This window comes from Orcinus orca, chromosome 19, assembly GCF_937001465.1.
Source record: "Orcinus orca chromosome 19, mOrcOrc1.1, whole genome shotgun sequence".
Lineage (NCBI taxonomy): Eukaryota > Metazoa > Chordata > Mammalia > Artiodactyla > Delphinidae > Orcinus > Orcinus orca.
Genome location: NC_064577.1, coordinates 7345553 through 7363921, shown reverse-complemented (window position 1 = coordinate 7363921; position 18369 = coordinate 7345553). Strand labels below are relative to the sequence as shown.

General features: G+C 53.9%; 1 protein-coding gene across 2 annotated transcripts in view; it reads right to left on the bottom strand.

Moving 5' to 3' along the window:
• Window positions 1-1650: 1650 nt before the first annotated feature.
• Window positions 1651-18369, bottom strand: part of RPH3AL (rabphilin 3A like (without C2 domains)) — a 144889-nt gene continuing 128170 nt past the window's right edge. For both annotated transcript variants that reach the window (XM_049701940.1, XM_049701941.1), the window contains 3 exons: window positions 6167-6280; window positions 4565-4709; window positions 1651-2786 (listed from right to left, as the gene is read on the bottom strand). In XM_049701940.1, the coding sequence (XP_049557897.1) occupies window positions 2783-2786; window positions 4565-4709; window positions 6167-6280 (263 nt within the window). In that variant the 3' untranslated portion in view covers window positions 1651-2782. The remainder of the gene's footprint in view (window positions 2787-4564; window positions 4710-6166; window positions 6281-18369) is intronic.

The following is an 18369-nucleotide window of genomic DNA, read 5'->3' as shown; positions in this document are numbered from 1 at the left end:
TCAGGGTATGTGGTCCTCTAGCCAGCAGCCTCATCTGGGAACTTGATAGACGTACATGCTCAGCCCCTGGCCCAGACTCGGTGGGTGAGAATCTGTTTTAGCAAGATTTCAGGTGATTGCACGGCACCTGCAGGCCAGGTGCATCTTCATCTACAGGTATTGCCACATGGCAGCTCACGATGGTGGTGGCCCACCGCACGGCTGTGGTTTTATGTCACTGTGCTCGGCACTTGGTGGGTTCTTGCTCTGTGAAAGCTCCTTTCCTTCAGTCCTAGGAGATATTCTTGTATCGTTTCGTCTACAATTTTCTCTCCTCTCTTTTCTGTTTCTTGGCTTGAAATTCCTATTAGTTGGAGGTTAGACCTTCTGCATGGATCTGATGTTTTGGTTGTCCAATGGTCCTGACTTTTCTTTGTTTCGGTGTTTTACCTTCTGGGAGATTTTCTCACATCTTCCATCCCCTCTAATGCCTTTAAAAATTTCTGCTATTATATATTTTTAAAAAATTTTCAAGAGCTTTAACACTTCCTTTTAAAAAATGACACTCTCTTCCTGTTTCATGGGCAAATATCTTCAGAGGACTGTTCTCTGACCCCTTTCTTCTGTGTACTGGAGCTGTTGGTTTTGGTCAACTGCTGGTGCCCCTGGCTGTTGCCACTATGACTGTAACACAACAAAGCTAACAGGAAGCTCTGTACATGTGGGTAGGGCTTGGGAATGGGGGCCTCATAGTGGTGACTGGGTAGAGACTGGGGAATTGTCAATTTCAGGATCTGTCAGTCTTTTCTCTTTGCTCAGTTTCCCAGAGAGAAATTCAATAATGTCCTGCCTTGGGGTGGCTGGATGGGAACAGGCCCAGCTGTCAGCAGAGGAAGGGGGCTGAGGGTCTCCCCATTAACCATCGCTTCACCCCAGCCTTTGGCTGGTCTTGGGGTTCCCAATCCAGAATCCTTCTAGTTCAACCTTGGCCAGCTGTACACCTGTCTTCTACCAGGATCAGAGAAGGGCAGTCACGTGCAATCTGGGCTCGGGTCTAACCACTTCTTCCAACCGATACTATTTTCACACCATCTTTGAACTCCTGCCTTAGGGATACCCGGTCCCTCCATGTTCTGAGCATCTGGGGGATTCTGCAGAGAAAATGGGCTTGTTAAGGGTTGCCAGCTCCCTTAGACACTTTGGGGAGTGGGGGAAGCTGGCACTAAACAAGTTATACTCTTCCAGCTTCCAAAGTTTTCAGACCTCTCTTACCTGCTGCCATCTTTGCAGTTCATGCCATTTTCATTCCTTTATGTCATTTTGGTGGGGTTTGGGGAGACAGAGGAAATACAGATGTGTTCAGTCCACAGTGTTTAACCACAAATCCTTGCCCATTTTACACGCGTTTTGACACATTTACATGTAAGTTCATATGACTCATTTTGATTATCTGTACTTTTTATTTCTACTTAGATGGCCTTGTTTTTCCCATTCAACGTTAGGCTTGTGAGCCCTTCTAACCCACGCAGATCTAGCTCATTCCTTTTACTGCGGCTTAGCAAGTGTTCCAGCAACCAACGTACCACATTTTTTCCATCCATTTCTCTACTGATGCATCTCAGAAACACAAGTGATTGTGGCCTTTTGATCAACACGCTGGCTCAATGCAAATTCTAATCTTTATTGTTTTTATTCTGAAGCATAACTTGTCACAGGGAAAGAGTGTTTTTATTACTTTTTTTTTTTTTTTAACTGTCTGCCAGCGACTAGGGGAAAAGAGCTAATGGTGGGGGCCTGAGAGCCTGGAGAAGAAGGCCCTTCGAGGACCAGGCCCGGGGTGGTCAGGAGGGGGGGTGTGGACACCATACACACAGAATCACGCATTCTCTCTCCTCCAGGAAAGGTTTTCCAGAAGCATCTGCCCACACTTTGAATTAAGTGTTTTTCTGCCAAACTGAGCCTACTGAAGGGGAGTGGATTAATGGCTTAGGGAGCTTCACGCTCAGCAGGGGGCTCAGCTGAAGGCTGCTTGCTCTCCAGTGAGTGAATTCACAGTGTTCACCAGAACCCTTTCCAGCTCCAGCAGCCCTCGGGGAGGCCAAGGAGGGCTTCCAAGAAACCTAACCGAGAGCCAGGTTCAACAGCAGCTCCTGCGCGGGGAGGGAGGAGGCCGCATCCACGTTCAGAGCCGCAGGGGAAGGGGGAGGATGGGTGGATCTCTCATCCCACCTGCTCTGGGTTCCTCTCCGGGGGCCACGCTCAGGTGTGAAGGGTCACGCTCAGGCTCTGATTTCTTTTTCCATGAATACAAATATGGAGAAAGCCCTACCTGGCACCCTCTGAAATTGCAGTGCATAGGGGAAGGCCCCAGAAGGTGGGTCAGAAGGCCCTTCCAGTCCAACTAAGACGAGAGCAAACTTAAAATGAACATAGGGGTAGACTGGGGGTGGGGCTGGGGGCAATAAATAAAGGTCACGGCTGAGGGGAGTGACTGGGGTGGCGGTGGAGAGGGGGGCTCCCAGGAGAGAAGGGGTGCAGAAAGGCACTGGGTTGGGGGAAGCAGACTCAGCCTTGCAAACGCTGGTTTGTCGAGTCAGAGGTCACGTCCGACAGGGCTGGCGGTGGAGGGCCCTGGGACTGGTCAGGAAGGAGCCGGGTAGGGTCTGGCTCCAGCGCTTTCTCTCTCTCTCAAGCTCTTCCACTGGAAAGTCTGCCCCACGCACCAAGCACGCCTCTGCTCAGGGCAGGCAGAGGGGACCGTCGGAGCCCACGTCAGCAGCAGGGGCTCGCCCAGGTGTGCCTTCTACCTTTGGGGGAGAGAAAAAAAGGCCACTATAGGGGGAGCAGAGGCAGAGTCCCACCCCAGTGACAGTGTGAGCTTTGGGAATGAAATTCAGGGAAGGCTGACTCCTTGCTGAAGCGGCCTGCACCTGAAGCAGCTGCCCCGTCTGAAACTAAGCAGGGGGCTGCCTGGGGGGGCCGGCGGCTGAGTGCTGGGCAGGGGGCACCTGCATGCTGGGCCCAGCCCTGCTCCGCTGTGCTGTGTCATTGCAGGCAGGTCGCCCAGTCCCTGGGCTTCAGTGTGGCCATCGATACCTGGGCTAGTCAACACAGGTGATCTTGGGACGCCAGCAGGAGCAAATGGACATGGGAACATACAATCTTCCTCTAGGCCAGTCCTTTCCAAGTAACAACTTAAGCCCTGGAACCCTGTCTATGTGCTAGGCCACACAGCCTGCCCCGTGATTACTGGACAGTTCCTGAAGACCCACTCAGGTAGGTACCCCACACGGACCCTGGATCTTACCCTCCCTGCAACCTGCAAGGGACACGATGTGGTCCCCGGATTTCAGTGATAATGGAACTGGGCACTGAGAGATCAAATATTAGGTTGAATCTTACGGATTTGCCAATATTTAACTGTTTTTGATCTACAAAAATGCAATTTCATGTGGTTCGACCTGATGGTTTGCCCAAGTTCCCATGGGTATGGGTGGCAGGGCTGGGACTGGAGCTTGGGCCTGCTTGATTCCAAACCGCCCTCCCTGGGGGGATTGCAGGAGGCGAGGGTAGGGGGGAGAGGGTGCACGCCCACGGCGCCTCCCTCCCTGAGACCTGCCCACCCAGAGTCACAGTCTGTCTCTGTCCCTCATGACCATCAAGAGGGGAAATGAGGGAGAAGGAGGGAGGGGAGGGGAAAGGGGAGGGGAGGGGCGCTCCCACAGGGTTTCCTGGGGGGTACTGCCCAGCCCAGCAGGCCTGCAGCCGTCCCCGTGCGCGGCAGGGGCACCAGCTGCTGCGCTGACCCACGCAGTGTGCGCCATGGGTCCTCTGGTTGTAGACGCACTAAGTCCAGCTGGGGCTTCTTTCTGGAAGGAGGCTGGGCGCCGATCGTGCACCTGCACAATTTTCTCCCGCTTGAGTGCGAGGACTCCCCTGTCCCCCAAGTGCATGGTGACCTCAGGTTGGCCGGGGCCGGTGGGAGCTTGGACTCTTGCCCTCGGCTTCCACACCCATCACATGGGGATAATGAGCCTCCTGTCTATTTGGCCAAGAGAACGAAAGTTGACCTTGGAAGTGCAAGGACAGGCCGGCCTCCATGCCGTCAGCTCTAGGGGTCCTGAATCCTCCCTCTTAGGATTTGGGCCTGCCCTGGCCTGGGCTCTGTTTTGGGTGAGCTGATTTGCCTTCCTCAGCTATGCAGTAGGTTTCTGGAGGTCAGGGACTGTCCCCCACCGCACCCGGCCCAGGCTGGGCACGCACTGCCTGGAGAATAGCAGGTGTTCTGAAAACAGAGTTACTGTGACTGTTAGGCAGGAAGGGAGATGCTCTGAAAGATTACACATTTCATAAAGCAGAGGATGGAAACGGCCATTGTTACAGTTACTGAGAACGGATAGGGACAGGCACCACTGTCCTTCGGGGTCCCTCTTTCTGTTCATTGTGGGCACGGATGTGTCTGGCTTGCCTCTGTTCGACGGGCACCTGGCACAGGGCTCAAAAATGCAGAGAACTGAAAACCCCCCCCGGGGGGGCGCAGATAGAGAGGAGGTGGGTACGTTGGAAGGAGGAGCTTGGTACTCACTGTGGCCTTTTGGGTCCGGCCTGGGTGGGGCCCCCACTGTGGGTCCGCAGAGCCGGTCCCGTCTCGATGGCCAGGCTGCTCTGGCTCCCTGAGAGGTGGCTGCGTGGGCGGGGAGGCCCCATCTTTGATGACTCCACGCTGCCACCTGCAAGAAACCACATGAATGGTTCAGGGCTGCGTCCTTTGGGCCTTGAACCGAGACAGGGACCATCTCAGCCTGACAAGGAGCTGATCTGAAGTCTCCTCATTTGGAACTGTGACCTGTATCGATGGGACCGTCTGCCAGAGCCCCTTCCCCTGGGAACTGCCACCCCCTTTCCCCATCCACGTGGCTGCCATGTTCTAGCGGGACCCCACCCTCTGGCCACTGCTGACTGGCCCACAACCTACAAAGGCAATCGAATGGGCCCTGAGGTCATTTCACTAAGGAACAAGTAGTTACCCACATGAAAACTGGCAGTGAGGACGAGTCTGCCCTGCCCTCGGAGAAGGAGGGTGTTGTGGAGAAGCGTGTAAATTTCTGTGAACCCAATAAGAGGGACATTCACGGCTGCCTCTGCAGACTAATGAATCCTCACTCAGACACGGCTGTTAGCCCCTGCCCGGCCCAGAGAGCAGTGGGGCCTGCAGACTGCACTCCATCTTTCCATCTCCTGACCCGCTTGGCCGCAGCTGAGAGCCGGTGTGAAGAGAGGGGACACGAGCTGCGGTAGTGGGAGGTGAGGAGTGTAGAACCTGCCCTAGCAACCAAGGCTGGCAGGTAAGTGTCCTCCACGCTTTCCTAAGAGAGAATCTGCAGGCTGAAGGGGCCTAAGAGATCATCTAGTCCAGGGACAGTTTTCACCTCATGCAGCATCCCCGCCTACTGATACTGGTCCCTGGGAAAACCGCATGGAGGAGGATTCCGAAGCCATGTCAGGCTCTGTGGGAGAGAGTGCCGGGATCAACTGGTAATGTCTGCCATGGGCACAGGAGTGCCAGGCATTGGCATCTCTGACCTAGTCCAGACTGCTGCCCCCCGCAGGAATTCCTTCCGTATCAGTTCCGGCAGAAGATCACCCAGCCTTCCATTTCCTTCCAGTTTGAGGCAGTTACTGAAAAGCTTTCTTCTTAGGTATTAAATTCAGCCTGAAATGTCACGCAAGTATCCCAGTTCTAACCTTTGGAGTGACTCTGAATGAAGCTGGTCCTTTTCCTGGGAAGGTCCTTCATGTGTCTAAAGGAAAGGAATGGAAAATGTGTCCCCAGGCCTTCTCTGCATATGTACCTGAGCTTCCCTTCCATATGTTTTTTTTTTTTTTTGCTGCTCTACACAGCTTGTGGGATCAGTTCCCTGACCAGGGATTGAACCCGGCCCATGGCAGTGAAAGCCGGAATCCTAACCATAGGCCGGCAGGGAACTCCCCTTTCTATCTGTTCTTGAGTGGTGCTAACACTTTAGCTCCTAGCCCTCCCAGCTGACGGCCCATTTTGCCTCCCGGATCTAGAACAAGTCCACAGACCCAGCCACTGGGGAGCCACTAGGGAGCGGTAGCCTGTGGAAGCAGCAAAGCCACTGCCCCAGGGGCTTGGGAAACAAACAGGGCTGCTTCCCACACTTACCTGATTCCCCCCAGGGTCTGTCGCTTTTCCGGTCCCTGACCCCAGTGGGTGGGAGTCTGTCCTCCAGGCTGGAGGAGCTGAGATCTGAGTCACTGTCACTGTCGCTGGAAACCACTGGAAAAGAGATACCAGCACAGGAGGTCACCCCCACTGGCCACCACAGGCAGGCGTGTCAGACAGAGGGGACCAGGGCAGGCCTCTTCCTTCCAGGACAAAGTGGCATAGGACCTCTGCAGGCCCTGGTGTTTGGGGCACGGGGACAGTGGTCCGGGGATAGGGATGGCAGGGTACTCCTGTCAGTCAAAGAGGTGAGTCCCGGTGCAAGGAGGCGGGGACTCGGGGGTGCGGTGCCCAGTATGACCAGCACCGGCAGGGAGGGCTCAGTCCTCAGGCAGCCATCTCCACGCATCACCCCTTCCCTGTGGCTGAATCAGAACCCTCTTGCTGGGAGGAGCTGATTACCCCCTTTGGTGCAGGCCCAACTGCACCTGGCAACATTTAAAGGTGCCCGGCCATGCTCTGCAGGGATAATTCCAGTCCTCGCTGACCCTGATGGAGGGCTCCAGGCCCCTGACATACACTAACTCAAGGAAGCTTCAGAACAACCCTGCAAGATAGGAAATAGCATTGTCCCCATTTCACAGGCAAGGAAACCGAGGCCCTTGCCCACAGGGGGATTCTTACTCTGGCGGGCTGGCTCCACAGCCTGTGTTTGTAACCACTCTGATTCCACCAGAAGAACTGAACTGGGAGCCAGCAGGCCTGGGCTCTCATCCCAGCTCATCCAGCAACTGCCAGTGGGGTCTTGTGAATGCAGAAGGAGCATGGCTGGTGGGGCTGGAACCCCAGGAGAGGGAAGGGAAGGGGAGGGGGAGCTCCCACAGTGAGCACCTGCTGTGGTGGAAACCCTCTTTTCTGGACTAAATGCAACCATATTTGGCTGGTTAGTCAACAGTGGGAGTCATAATACAGGATCTATTCATACATTAAACTCCATTTTAATTTTAAGCATAGAAATGTACATCCATTTGCCAATCTTTTTTTTTGCGGTACGCGGGCCTCTCACTGTTGTGGCCTCTGCCGTTGCGGAGCACAGGCTCCGGACGCGCAGGCTCAGCGGCCATAGTTCACAGGCCCAGCCGCTCCGCGGCATGTGGGATCTTCCCGGACCAGGGCACGAACCCGTGTCCCCTGCATCGGCAGGCGGACTCTCAACCACTGCGCCACCAGGGAAGCCCCATTCGCCAATCTTTTGATGGAGAGCTTGGGTGCTTCTTTGAGATCGACCCACATGGTCTTTTGTGTCTAAACTGCATCTATATTGCATTGTGATTCTCAGGTTCAGTTTCTTTAAATTGGAGCAGATCTTGAAGACATGGGCAAGCAGGAATCCTCTATTTTTCCGTTTCTTTTGTCCATTTTTTTTTTTTTTTTTTTACAGTTGTGCTGCCTACACCTAATTCAATAGCCTTTTTAAGCAAGTGACTTCTACCAAGTCTTTCCAAAGTCTTGGTTTTAATGAAACGACTCTGTGTCTTTTCTGACTTTTTTCATCAATTTATATAACATTTAATTAAATAATGTAATTATAATAGCAAGTATAACCGCACAGAAAGGTTTGGGATCACAGGTAACCAGCTCGCATAGGTGACTAACTCAGCGGGTGGGGTAAGCGTCAGCATGTCTTCCCCAGGAATGCAATATGCTGGTTACGGAGGGAGTTGAGTGCTTTCTGCCAGGCACTGTGCTAGGCACCTGGGAAGCATTATCTTACTTGATCTGTAGAACAAACCTGAGCCATAGGGACATGTTTGGTGGGAGATGATACTGGAAACAAAATCAATCTATATCAAGGGCGGCTAATAGGTTTCATCTGATGCTCTAGGCCCCTCCGGAGCAGCGTGCAGAGGAGAATCCTGAAATTGCATTAAGGCCCAGCAGGGAGAGAGTCCGGTCAGTTAGGGAAGCCCACAGTGGTTCCAGGAAGGGAAATGGCAGGACCTAGGCCATGTAGCTTCCACCTGGATCTAGAGCCTTCTGGAAAGTTTTCAGGCCTTCAGCCTGTGTCACCTTTCAGCTGAGAAAGTCACAAGTCATAGAACCAAGCAACCAGAGGGGCTGGAGCTGTCTGACCACTTCAGCCTAAGAGATCCTTGACCCTGTGCTTCCACAGCAGGGCAGCCGTGCTTCGAAAGCTTTAATGACTAATTGGTTCTTCTCCCTCCCTCATCCCCACATCTTGCCAGTTTCACTGGCTCTCCTATCTGGGGCTCCTCTGGCCCCACACGGCCTGGAGCTCCTGCCAAACTGCCGGTCAGCACCTCCCGCAGGGACTGGCTTCCCTCTACCCAGAATGCCCTGCCCACCTCTCTTCTTCTGGCTTAGTTCGGGTACCACCTCCTCCAGGAAGCCTTCCCTATGGCTCCCACCTGTCTGGCTGAACGCCTTGTGTGTTCTGCTACACCTGCAGCAGCTACTTCCCGCTTTAAGTGTTCTGTGTGTGTGTTCCCCCAGCAGACCGAGAGGCTCCTGGAGGGCAGGGGACAAATTGCACCACAGTCAAGGCTGGCGTGCTTCTCCTGCAGAGCCTGATCCGTGGGGGTGGGGCAAGAACGATGCTAACAGGATTGCTTCCAGCTCTGCCTTCCTCTGTCTGCTCAAGGATTTTGCCTCTTCTGCTGTTCCTTTCCCTTCTTGCCCTCAAGGAAGAGTTCTGCTTTGGCTTTCTGGGCTCTTGTGACGTAGAATCAAAAAGAGATGGGGATGGGGGGGGTTGTGGTCCACATGCCCCCTTTACAATATCTGAGAAACGCAAGTAAAGGCCTGACTTATTTTGCAATCGCGTTTTAGGTCCCAGACTGGGTTTCTTTGATTATGAATCCACCGAGACCCGATTTTATGGGCATCGGTTTTATAAGCATTTACGTATTTTTGGCTCGTTCACTGACTGACTAAATGCCAACTCTGTGGGTCCTCAGACAAAGGGAGTGGGAGGTGGCAGGAGGTGGCAAGAAGCTCCCCATGTCTCCCTAGGGGCAGATGCAAAGGAACTGGGGAGGATTCTGCCCCCTCCCGCAGCAGGAGGAGGGGGTGTCCAGCAGCCTGTTAAGCAGTGGGAAATCCCTGAGGGGAACACGGTTACCGTTCTCCACATTGGTTTCCCCATCTCTTTGGCAGAGACGCTTATGGATAATTTATTCCTTTTTCCTGACTTGGAATGTTCCGTCTCCCCCATATTTGATATGCAGGACCTTCAAAATTCTGGGGCAGGGTGGAGAATATGAGGCTGAGGCAGTGGGGGGTAGGGGACATGACACGAGGCTCCATGGTATGGAAATAATGCCTGGATTCTTTGGTGCTAATGAGCAGATACCACAGGGCACAACATACCAAGAGCTTGAAAGGAGACGATGGGAAAGGACATCCCAGGACTCGGGTTATGGTGGCTACTCATTCACCCTATTTCTTCACTCTGCTCCCTGTTCTGTCATCTGTGGTACATGGTCACAGTGTTGAGCTAGGAGTGGGCTTAAGCCGCAAGAAGACTGCTATGCTATGTTGCGAGAGCATTTTTTGTTGGGAGGGGTATGTGTCGTCCAAGCACCAACGCTGGAGGTGGGGTTCGGGGGCCATATTGCCTAGTTCCCACTTGGTGCCTATGCTGTGCAAGGTTTAGAAAAAATAAACCTCCCCAAGTGACAGTCAGCTGTCTTGTTTTTTTGTTTCCTTTTATAGACAAGGGCCACAGCCATGGAAGGGGGGGGAACAGCCCCAGATGACAACTGAGCTCACAAAGACATCACAGAGCAGAGAAGCAGCCAGCCAACGACTCATCCCTTTTGGGTTCGTCTCCCTCAGCTCAAGCATCCTTGCTCACTGTGTCTGCGATTTCAAGCAGGGGGCCAAGCCTCAGCTTAGAGGTCTCTGTGGTGCAAACCCAATCCCATTTCTAGTCCACTCTAATAAACCCCACTCGAAAGGAATAAACCCAAGGAAGTCGGCAGTGTTGACACCTGGCCTCGGCACTTATGTCAGTGGGAAAGAAACGCACCAAGGAGACACTGCGGAGAACATCCCTGGACACAGCCCAGTGCAGACGCTGTTTATCCAAATACTCCTCCGGCAGCAAGGGAAGAAGTTTTTCTTCTTCCTCCCCCTCCAAATGTTGCTGTTAAAACCCGAACCTTGGCTAATTTGCCATTCGATTGCGCTGCCACCTTTTTCCCTGCACGGCAGCTGCGATCGTAAATCTTCCAGGTCTATTAACAAAGCTTTTAGGCTCATAAATCTTTTGACTCTTGCCCTTCCATCCTCAAGAAAACACTCTGTGTGTCTGGAGGCTGAGTTTTTTCCTCTAATTCCCCAAAGGCTGAGTCTAGGATGGTTCCGTCAGTGACGAGCGCTTGTATTCTGCCCACGCCTGATTTTCAGATTGAAAATGGGAAAACACCAGGGAGAAGACTGTCCCGATAGCTTCCCCAAGAAGGAGGTGTCACTAAGTGGATTCACCCGGGCTCTGCCAGCAGGCAGGGAGGAGGGGGGCCTCCCCCTCTGCAGTGGCTTGAGCCCCCGGACCACTTGCTTGGGGACCTGGCGTCCCTGAGATTTTCCCATCATGCCGCAGCAGGGCTGCCCCACTCTGCCCAGCTCTCATCCTCAGAAGCGGACAGCCCCAGCACCAGCCATGCCTGCTTCTCTGAGGAGAGGCCAGCTTTTTTTTTTTTTTCCCCCTGGCTCACTCTTGGATGGATTTGCAATTTGACTGTCACCATGGAAACTCAGAGTTTTGGTACATGAAGGTGGGGGGAAGTCTTCCCTTTTGGAAAGTCTTTCCTGACTGCCTCAAAGAACATGTGGCAGCTGCTGGCTTGTGGAGATACCTTGCCTGGGACGGTCCAGGGGACAGGCAGGATGCTGGCCACTGGACCTCACAGCACTGCACCGGGATTTGGGGGACCTGCTTCCTGCCTCTGCTCTGCCACCATCTCTCTTTGTGACCCTGGGGACACCTCTCAGGGCTTCATCACACACAAAAAGAGGCCAACCTAGACAGCCACTCTGGGTCTGAATCCTAGGATTCAACTTCAGGTCAGGTTTGTTCCATCAGTGGAGAGACCCCAGTGCCCCACTCTGGTTGAGAGGCGGGGAGATGTGACTTTTGGGCCGCACAACATCTGCCTGCCTGGCACAAGGACAGCCAGGAGCCTGTAAGCTCGGGAGGCCCTTGTGAGCATCTGCTGCTCTGCTTGGAGGCTCCCACAGCCCCAAGAAATTACGGGAATTAGAGAGGAAGAGAGATATTTTCAGCAAATATTCTGCCAAAGGCAACGCAGATGGTGGAAAATTTTGCATACTAAAAGCAAAAAAAAAAAATTTTTTTTTAATGTAAAGGAAAGATAAGGCCCTGGGGAATGCAGAGACGTCCCCAGTTAGCCTTACCCAGCCCACCAGGCGGGCACAGCTGCAGAGAAGAGTCACAGAGCTGTCCGCATGGGGACAGGTGAGGGCTGCCCCACCTGGGAGTAGGGCCAGGCTTGCAGCCTGAAATCCCACCAAGATGCCTCCCAAGTCTGGGGCTCTGTTTGGTGGCAGCAGGAGCGAGGTACAGGGGTGGTGGAGAGGCTCTGAGTCACACAGTGTCCTGGCTCTGCCACTTCCCAGCTGTGGGACTTTGGGTCGGTGTCTTCACCTCTCTGTGCTCAGCAGGCCCACCTATGAAATGGGGTAATGACGGATCCTTTCCCGGGTTGTTGTGAGTATTAGTAGAGATAACACAGGCAGTGTCTGGCACATGGTAGGTGCCTGATATATGGGAGCTATTTTATTTGATGGGGGGGGGGTGCATCCTGAACTCATGGCCCACACCATCTGGCACAGAGCTGGCCTCTGCACTCACCATGTTCGGTGCCCGGGCCAACCTCACAGGGGTGGACTCACTTTTTCCGGGGAGCTTAGATTTCCAAGTTGTGTTTCATAAGACATTGGAGGCACTAGGTGCCTTCAGAGGCTGTTTGGAGGCCGAGCTGGGATTTGAACCCAGGCCTAACTATTGTAGGAATCTCTGCTCTTTCCTCCTCACCCAGGATGCAGGGCACCCCATGGTCTGGCCTCACCCCAAGGGCTCTGGTCCCCTGCAGGCAGGTCAGTTCATCCTCTGTCTCCTCAACATGCCTTTTCCCGCCAGAGGCAGGGGCTGCCATGTGTGTGAGAAAAACGTCTAGTTCACTCCCAACATCTAGGGTTGAATTCTAGCTCTGCTTTGGACACTCCTGGACAAATACCTACATCTCTCTGAACCTCAGTCTTCTCATCTGTAAAATGGACACAATAACAACTACCAATAAAATAAGATCAAGAGATCAAGTAGGACAAAAGGCATTGCAAGTCTAAAAAGCTATACGAGCCTATATATATTTTTGAAAATTAGATTCCAATTCATCCTCCAGGAACCCATCCAAACTGTGCCTCCGTTGGAAAATTTCTCCAGCCCAAGGATGGAAGACAGGCCCTCCTTCACTCTCCCCACAACTGCTGGGGCAGCTCTTCTGGCCCCTCTCAGACAACCCCTGGCATTGCATTTCTTTTCCTACAAACACCTGCCTCGACTTCCCCAACTGTACCAGGAGCCCCTTCAGGGCACGGTCACGTCTTAATTGGTGTCTGGCTCCTTCCCTCAGCCCCCATCACTGGGCCTTGGGCCAAGCAGGCACGCAGCAGGAGAGAACGCGGCACTGTGCAGAGACAGCAGGACTGATGGTGGTCAGCAAGGTGGTGGCGAGCCAGCTCGGGCTGGGCTTTCCACCAGGCAGGTGCCTCCTTGCAGCCTCTCCCAAAAGGACACTCAACTGGGATGAGCGAGCCAGGCAATGGTGGCCTCAGCCTGAGCTAGGCACAGACTAATGCAGGGAGGGGCTGTCGGAGGCTGGTTGCCATGGACACGGGATGAGTGGGCTCTGGGGAGAGAAGTGCACTGTTCATGCAAAACCTTCTCTTCTTCCAAACCCCAGGCCCCAGGACGGGCTCTTCCTTTGTTTTGGAAACTCCCTCCAGGGTCCCAGAGAGTCAGGGTCTGGACAATAAGAAAGGTAGTCCCAAGGCCAGGGGGCCTGTCCTCATAGGGATAGGCTGGGTGGAGCAAGAGAGGCTCAGAGCCTTCCTCCCTCCCTCCCTCCTGGACTCAGAGTCAGGAGATCCGGATGACCCTCCCTGTCCAGCTGCCTGATCACCCTGGGCCTCATTTCCTCATCTCTGAGGTGGGGATAGTCACAGGACCACCACAGAAGGAGGGGTGAGGGAGTGGGACCCTGGAGCTCTCCCTCCTTGTTCCCCCTTCCAGGCTGCCACCTGGGACCTCAGCAGGGACAGCACAGACCAGGCCAGGAATTGAGAGTTGGGGAGTGGAGGGTTTCCTGTGCTTGCTTATTCATTTGCCACTGATTTTAATTAACTCCTTCCTTGGGGCCTGCAGACAGACAGGAGGTACCAGATAATGAAGATGAATCCTCAGATCAATAGTGATGTGGTCGCCAGCACTGAAATCCTGTGGTCCTGCCCTGGCTGGAGGAGCTCCAGATAGAATGGGAGATGGACGGATGGAAGATAAGAACAGCTCCTTCCAGGGAGAACATGATACTCTGCAGGGGAGGTGGAAAGTGTTCAGGGAAAGGAGAAGTCAGGAAGGACTTCCTGGAAGAGGTGGAATTTAAAGATGGGCATGATTTTGGCAGATAGAAATGCTGGGACTGGGGTGTGCCAGGTATCCCTGACAGAGAACAGGAAACACAACGGCCAGGTGGTGGGCTTCTCCAGAGCCAGGATAGGCTCAAAAGGAAGGCTCCAGACTCAGGCACCTAGGGGCCGAGGGGTGGTCTGGCTTGGATGTGCTCTGCACTATTTCTCTCTGGCAGGTTATTGCTTCTGATTTGTGGCAGAGATGAAGCAAAGTGGGTGCATACCTCCTGACAGTTCCTTTGCTGGGATGCAAAACGCATCTTCATCCACTCCATGACGTCAGTGCTGTCTGTCTGTCCTTCTTTAGGTCTCTGCGCCTTTGACCTCATCTCTTTGTGCCTCTCTTGTTGATGGTTTGAAAAAAAGCTCTCTCTCTGCCTTTGCTTCTCTTGTCTTTCTTTCCCTCTCTTGTGTGTCTTTGTGTCCCTGTGTGTTTTGAGTCTTCTTGGGTTTGTCTCTTTTTTTTTTTTTTTTTGCGGTACTCAGGCCTCTCACTGTTGTGGCCTCTCCGGCCACGGAGCACAGGCTCCGGACGCGCAGGCTCAGAGGCCATGGCTCACGGGCCCAGCCGCTCCGCAGCACGTGGGATCCTCCCGGACCGGGGCACGAACCTGCGTCCCCTGCATCGGCAGGCGGACTCCCAACCACTGCGCCACCAGGGAAGCCCTTGGGTTTGTCTCTTGATCCCTATTTCTGTTTTGGTTGGTTTCTCTCACTCTCCAGTCTCTGTACATGTCTGTCCATCTGTCTCTGGGTCTCCGCCTCTGTCTCTGTCTATCACGTCCCCTCAGGGTCTGGCCTCAGGGTGTATCCCTCAGGTTCCCTCACCAGGGCTGGAATCTCAGTCCCTGCTCAGGCCCATGGCATCTGATCTCAGAGCCTAGGTGGGGGGCTGGGCTGCCAGCTTTGCCCGGACTCCATGTGGACCCCAGGAGCAACTGAGACAGGGGCGGCCCGGCCCCTCCTTCCTGTATGGAGATCACCGGACAGACAGCTTCTCCCAGCCTCTGCCGCCACTCCTGGACCAGCGAGCGGAAATCATCCTGGCCCCATCCGTGGGGCCGGCCTCCACCCTGTGATGGACAAGAGGCCTGGGGAGAGGACTGCTGAGCCGAGTGGAATCAGCACTGTTACCTCCGAGGGCTTATTGGAGTCAGACAGGGCAGGCGGGCCCAGATGTATTCACTTCACCAGGTCCCCAAAGGCCGAGAAATCTAGAGTGGGCGGAATTAAGCTGCAGGTCCACACAGCGAGGCAGGTGGGCGGCTGGAGAGGGGTGTGCTGTATTGCACTTGGCGAGAGTTCTGCGGTCATCTGCTCAGCTGCAGCCGGGCTGCCTGGGGGTGGGGCCTGTTTCCGCAGTTCAGCTCAGTTGGGGATTGCAGAGTTGGCGGGGGCAAGGAGTCCCAAGACCTTACCTTGCAGCTGGAGTCATCCAATCAGCTGAGGGTGCCATCGGGTTGGGACAAATTAGCAGCGACAGCCATGCCCCTGACCTCTGTGGTGTGGCTAATGAGGGCCTCCTGCTCTTGGAAAATCAACCCCCAGGCCAGCGAAGATGCCCAGGACAGGCAACAGGGCCGCAGGGGGCAGGGGTAGGGTGCAGCGGTCGGGACAACGGTGGCTCCTGGAAGCTCAGGGCTTCTATTCTGGGGGTGGTCCCCTCCATTCACACACGCCAGCACCGAGCTAGCGTTTGGCTTCACCAAGGGCTCCGAAGGTCAAGACAAATTAGTAACGCACGGGCTTCTCTTTCAAAACACAGCCACGCAAGATATGGCCAGGCCTCTGTTTCCCTGAGACTTGGGAAAAGGGCAGAGTTTCCCGAACACCATGGGGATTTCTTGTTCTGCCCACGCCGAGATTACAATGTAAATTATCTGCCTTAGTTTCCTCTTCTATAAAATGGGACAACAGTAGTCCCCCCAGCACAGGTGTCAGGGGATTACACAAATGCACAGAGCCTGGCATGGGCTGTGGTCCATGGCAGCTGAGGGCTGAGACCTGCCTCTTTCACCTGCCCAGACCAACAGGCAAGTGGACCCAGGCCCTCAGCTGAGTCTGGAAGAACGGTGGCCGCACAGAAGACTGACTGTCAGTGTTTGCCCAAGCGGGGCTCACAGTGGGCTCGGGCAACTCAGCACCACCACCCCGTCTCCTGCCCCCGGTGGGATGGATGGCATTCGCATCCCTAAACGGCTAGTGGGAGCCACAGCCAGGACTGTCCAGCTATGACTTGTTTTTGTTTATTTATTTTTTGGACCCAAACAGCAGACCTACACCATGAAGACCGGGGTCAGTGGCTTTCCGGGTGCCGGGCTGGACACACAGCACCCTCCTCAGGTGGTTCAAAAGCAGCCTCTCCTCCCTCCCCTCTGAGCAGTCCTTTCTGCCTCACATCTGTGTGTGTTTGGTGGTTTCTATTATATTTATAACATTAAAAAAGCCCAGGTACTTCCAGCTGCCCAGGACTCTAGAACCCATGCAGGGTGTAAGACGAACTGCGGCGGGGAAGGTGATAGTGAAGCATTAGAGACAATCCCGGGGACAGGACCGTGAAAGGAAGATTCCGGAACTTCATAAGCACTTAGTGACCGTTTACCACAAACACAGGGCACGGGGTGGGGGAAGGGGGATGGGATTTCACTGGCAGCACATACCCGGAGTGTGTGTGTGTGTGTGTGTGTGTGTGTGTGTGAGTGTGTGTGTGTGTGTGTGTGTGTGTGTGTGTGTGTGTGTGTGTGTGTGTGTGTGAGTGAGTGAGTGAGACGGGGCCACTGCTGAGATGGGTCTTTCCGGTAGACACAGCCTCAATGTACAGTCTGGGAGCTGCTTTACCATCTGTTAGAAATTCCTCCATAAAGTCTCACCCCCTTGGATTTGGAACCATGAGATATGAAAGCTGGACGAGAACGGACTCTCTGTCTCAGTCCCCGTCACCCCCATCCTCCTCATGGGGAAACCAAGGCCCAGAGAGGAAGAAGGACTTTACAAAACTAAAGTTTTCCTGCCCGGGGATCCCCTATTAAAACACAGGAGCTCTGCAAGGCCTGACCTCTTAAGCCCTTATTGGCGAGGCCCTGGGGGCGACAGCGGTGGGTCACCTCCACAGAAGGCACAGAACCACAGTGGGCGGGATTTGTGGGGTCAGGGTAGGAGAAAGGACGCCCAGATGTGCCATGGTCAGGCTCCTGTCTCCCACTGGTCAGGTGAAGGGTCAGTGAGTGAGGTGGGCTGGATATGAGAAGCCTTCACTTCCACAGAGACGTGCACCCACTGTTTTTGCAACAGGTGTCCCTGTTGGTCTAACTTCTAGTCTCTCTCTTTCACTGGGATGTGGAAACTAGAACTATTTCACTTTCTCCTTAATAACCCAGCAAGGGTGATGATCAAAGAGCGTGAGAGACAATAGGGAGGGGTGGGGACTGCAGCAAACCAGAGACTGCAAGGCCTGCGTGAAGGGGGAAGCTGCCACTTAGCCTGTCCAATTTTTCCAGGGAGGGGCAGTATGCCAGACCTTCTGATTTTCAAAAATGAAGCCAGAACTCCATATTCTTTTTAATGAATATTCTCTACCTTTAAAAAAGTTGTCAATGAATTTAAAGCAGTGAGTCGGATCGAGTCACTGTTCCATCACTTAGTGACCTGTGACGCTGCCAAATGTCCAACCCACCCAGGACAGATGGCATCCCACCTGCAAACGACGAAGACCTCCTGCTCTACTCTGCCTCCTTCTCCAAGCCTCGGCCAGCCTGCCCGCCGCCTGCCCCCTACAACACACACTCCCAGCTGCTCTGAAGGCTGCAGGGAGTTCATGTACCACGTTCAGCCTGGTGTGATGGAAACGGCAAGTTCTGAGTCTGCTGGGGAAACACTGGGGGTGAGTAGGGAGTGGGGGAGAGGGCAGCTGAGCCCCCGAGGAGCTTCCAAAACACTCATTTCTCAGGAACAGAGAAAGAAGGAAGGCGGCATAGCAACAACTGGCTCTGGGCAGTGAGCAATCCTGTCTGAAAATAAAACATTTTACAATCCACAACCGCGGCTCATTAAGAATGAATGGATCTACTGGTATAAATAGCATGCTGCCTTAAGAAGTCAGGAAACAGCATATGCGTTTGATGGAAAAACGGCTGCCACGAAACTGCTTATTAGCTCAGTCGGCTGCAGCTCTGTGCTAAGGAGACAGAGGTCTCGGGTTCAAAGCCATGTGGCTTTCTCAATCTTGGGCCATAGACTGTGTCCCCATCCCCCCAGCCCTGGTCACAACATGGGGTCATAACTCTGGATATATAGTAACAAGCCCCATAGTAAGCTTCCCCCAGTTTCTGAGCCATAGTATCCTTACTATAATATCCAGCCTCTGCTTGAATGCTCCCAGTGACGGGGAGCTCACTTCCCTGTAGGATACAAAACACCCAGTTCTGTGATTCAATGGCTATTGAGCAAGAGATACAAATTTCTCCCTGCTCTGT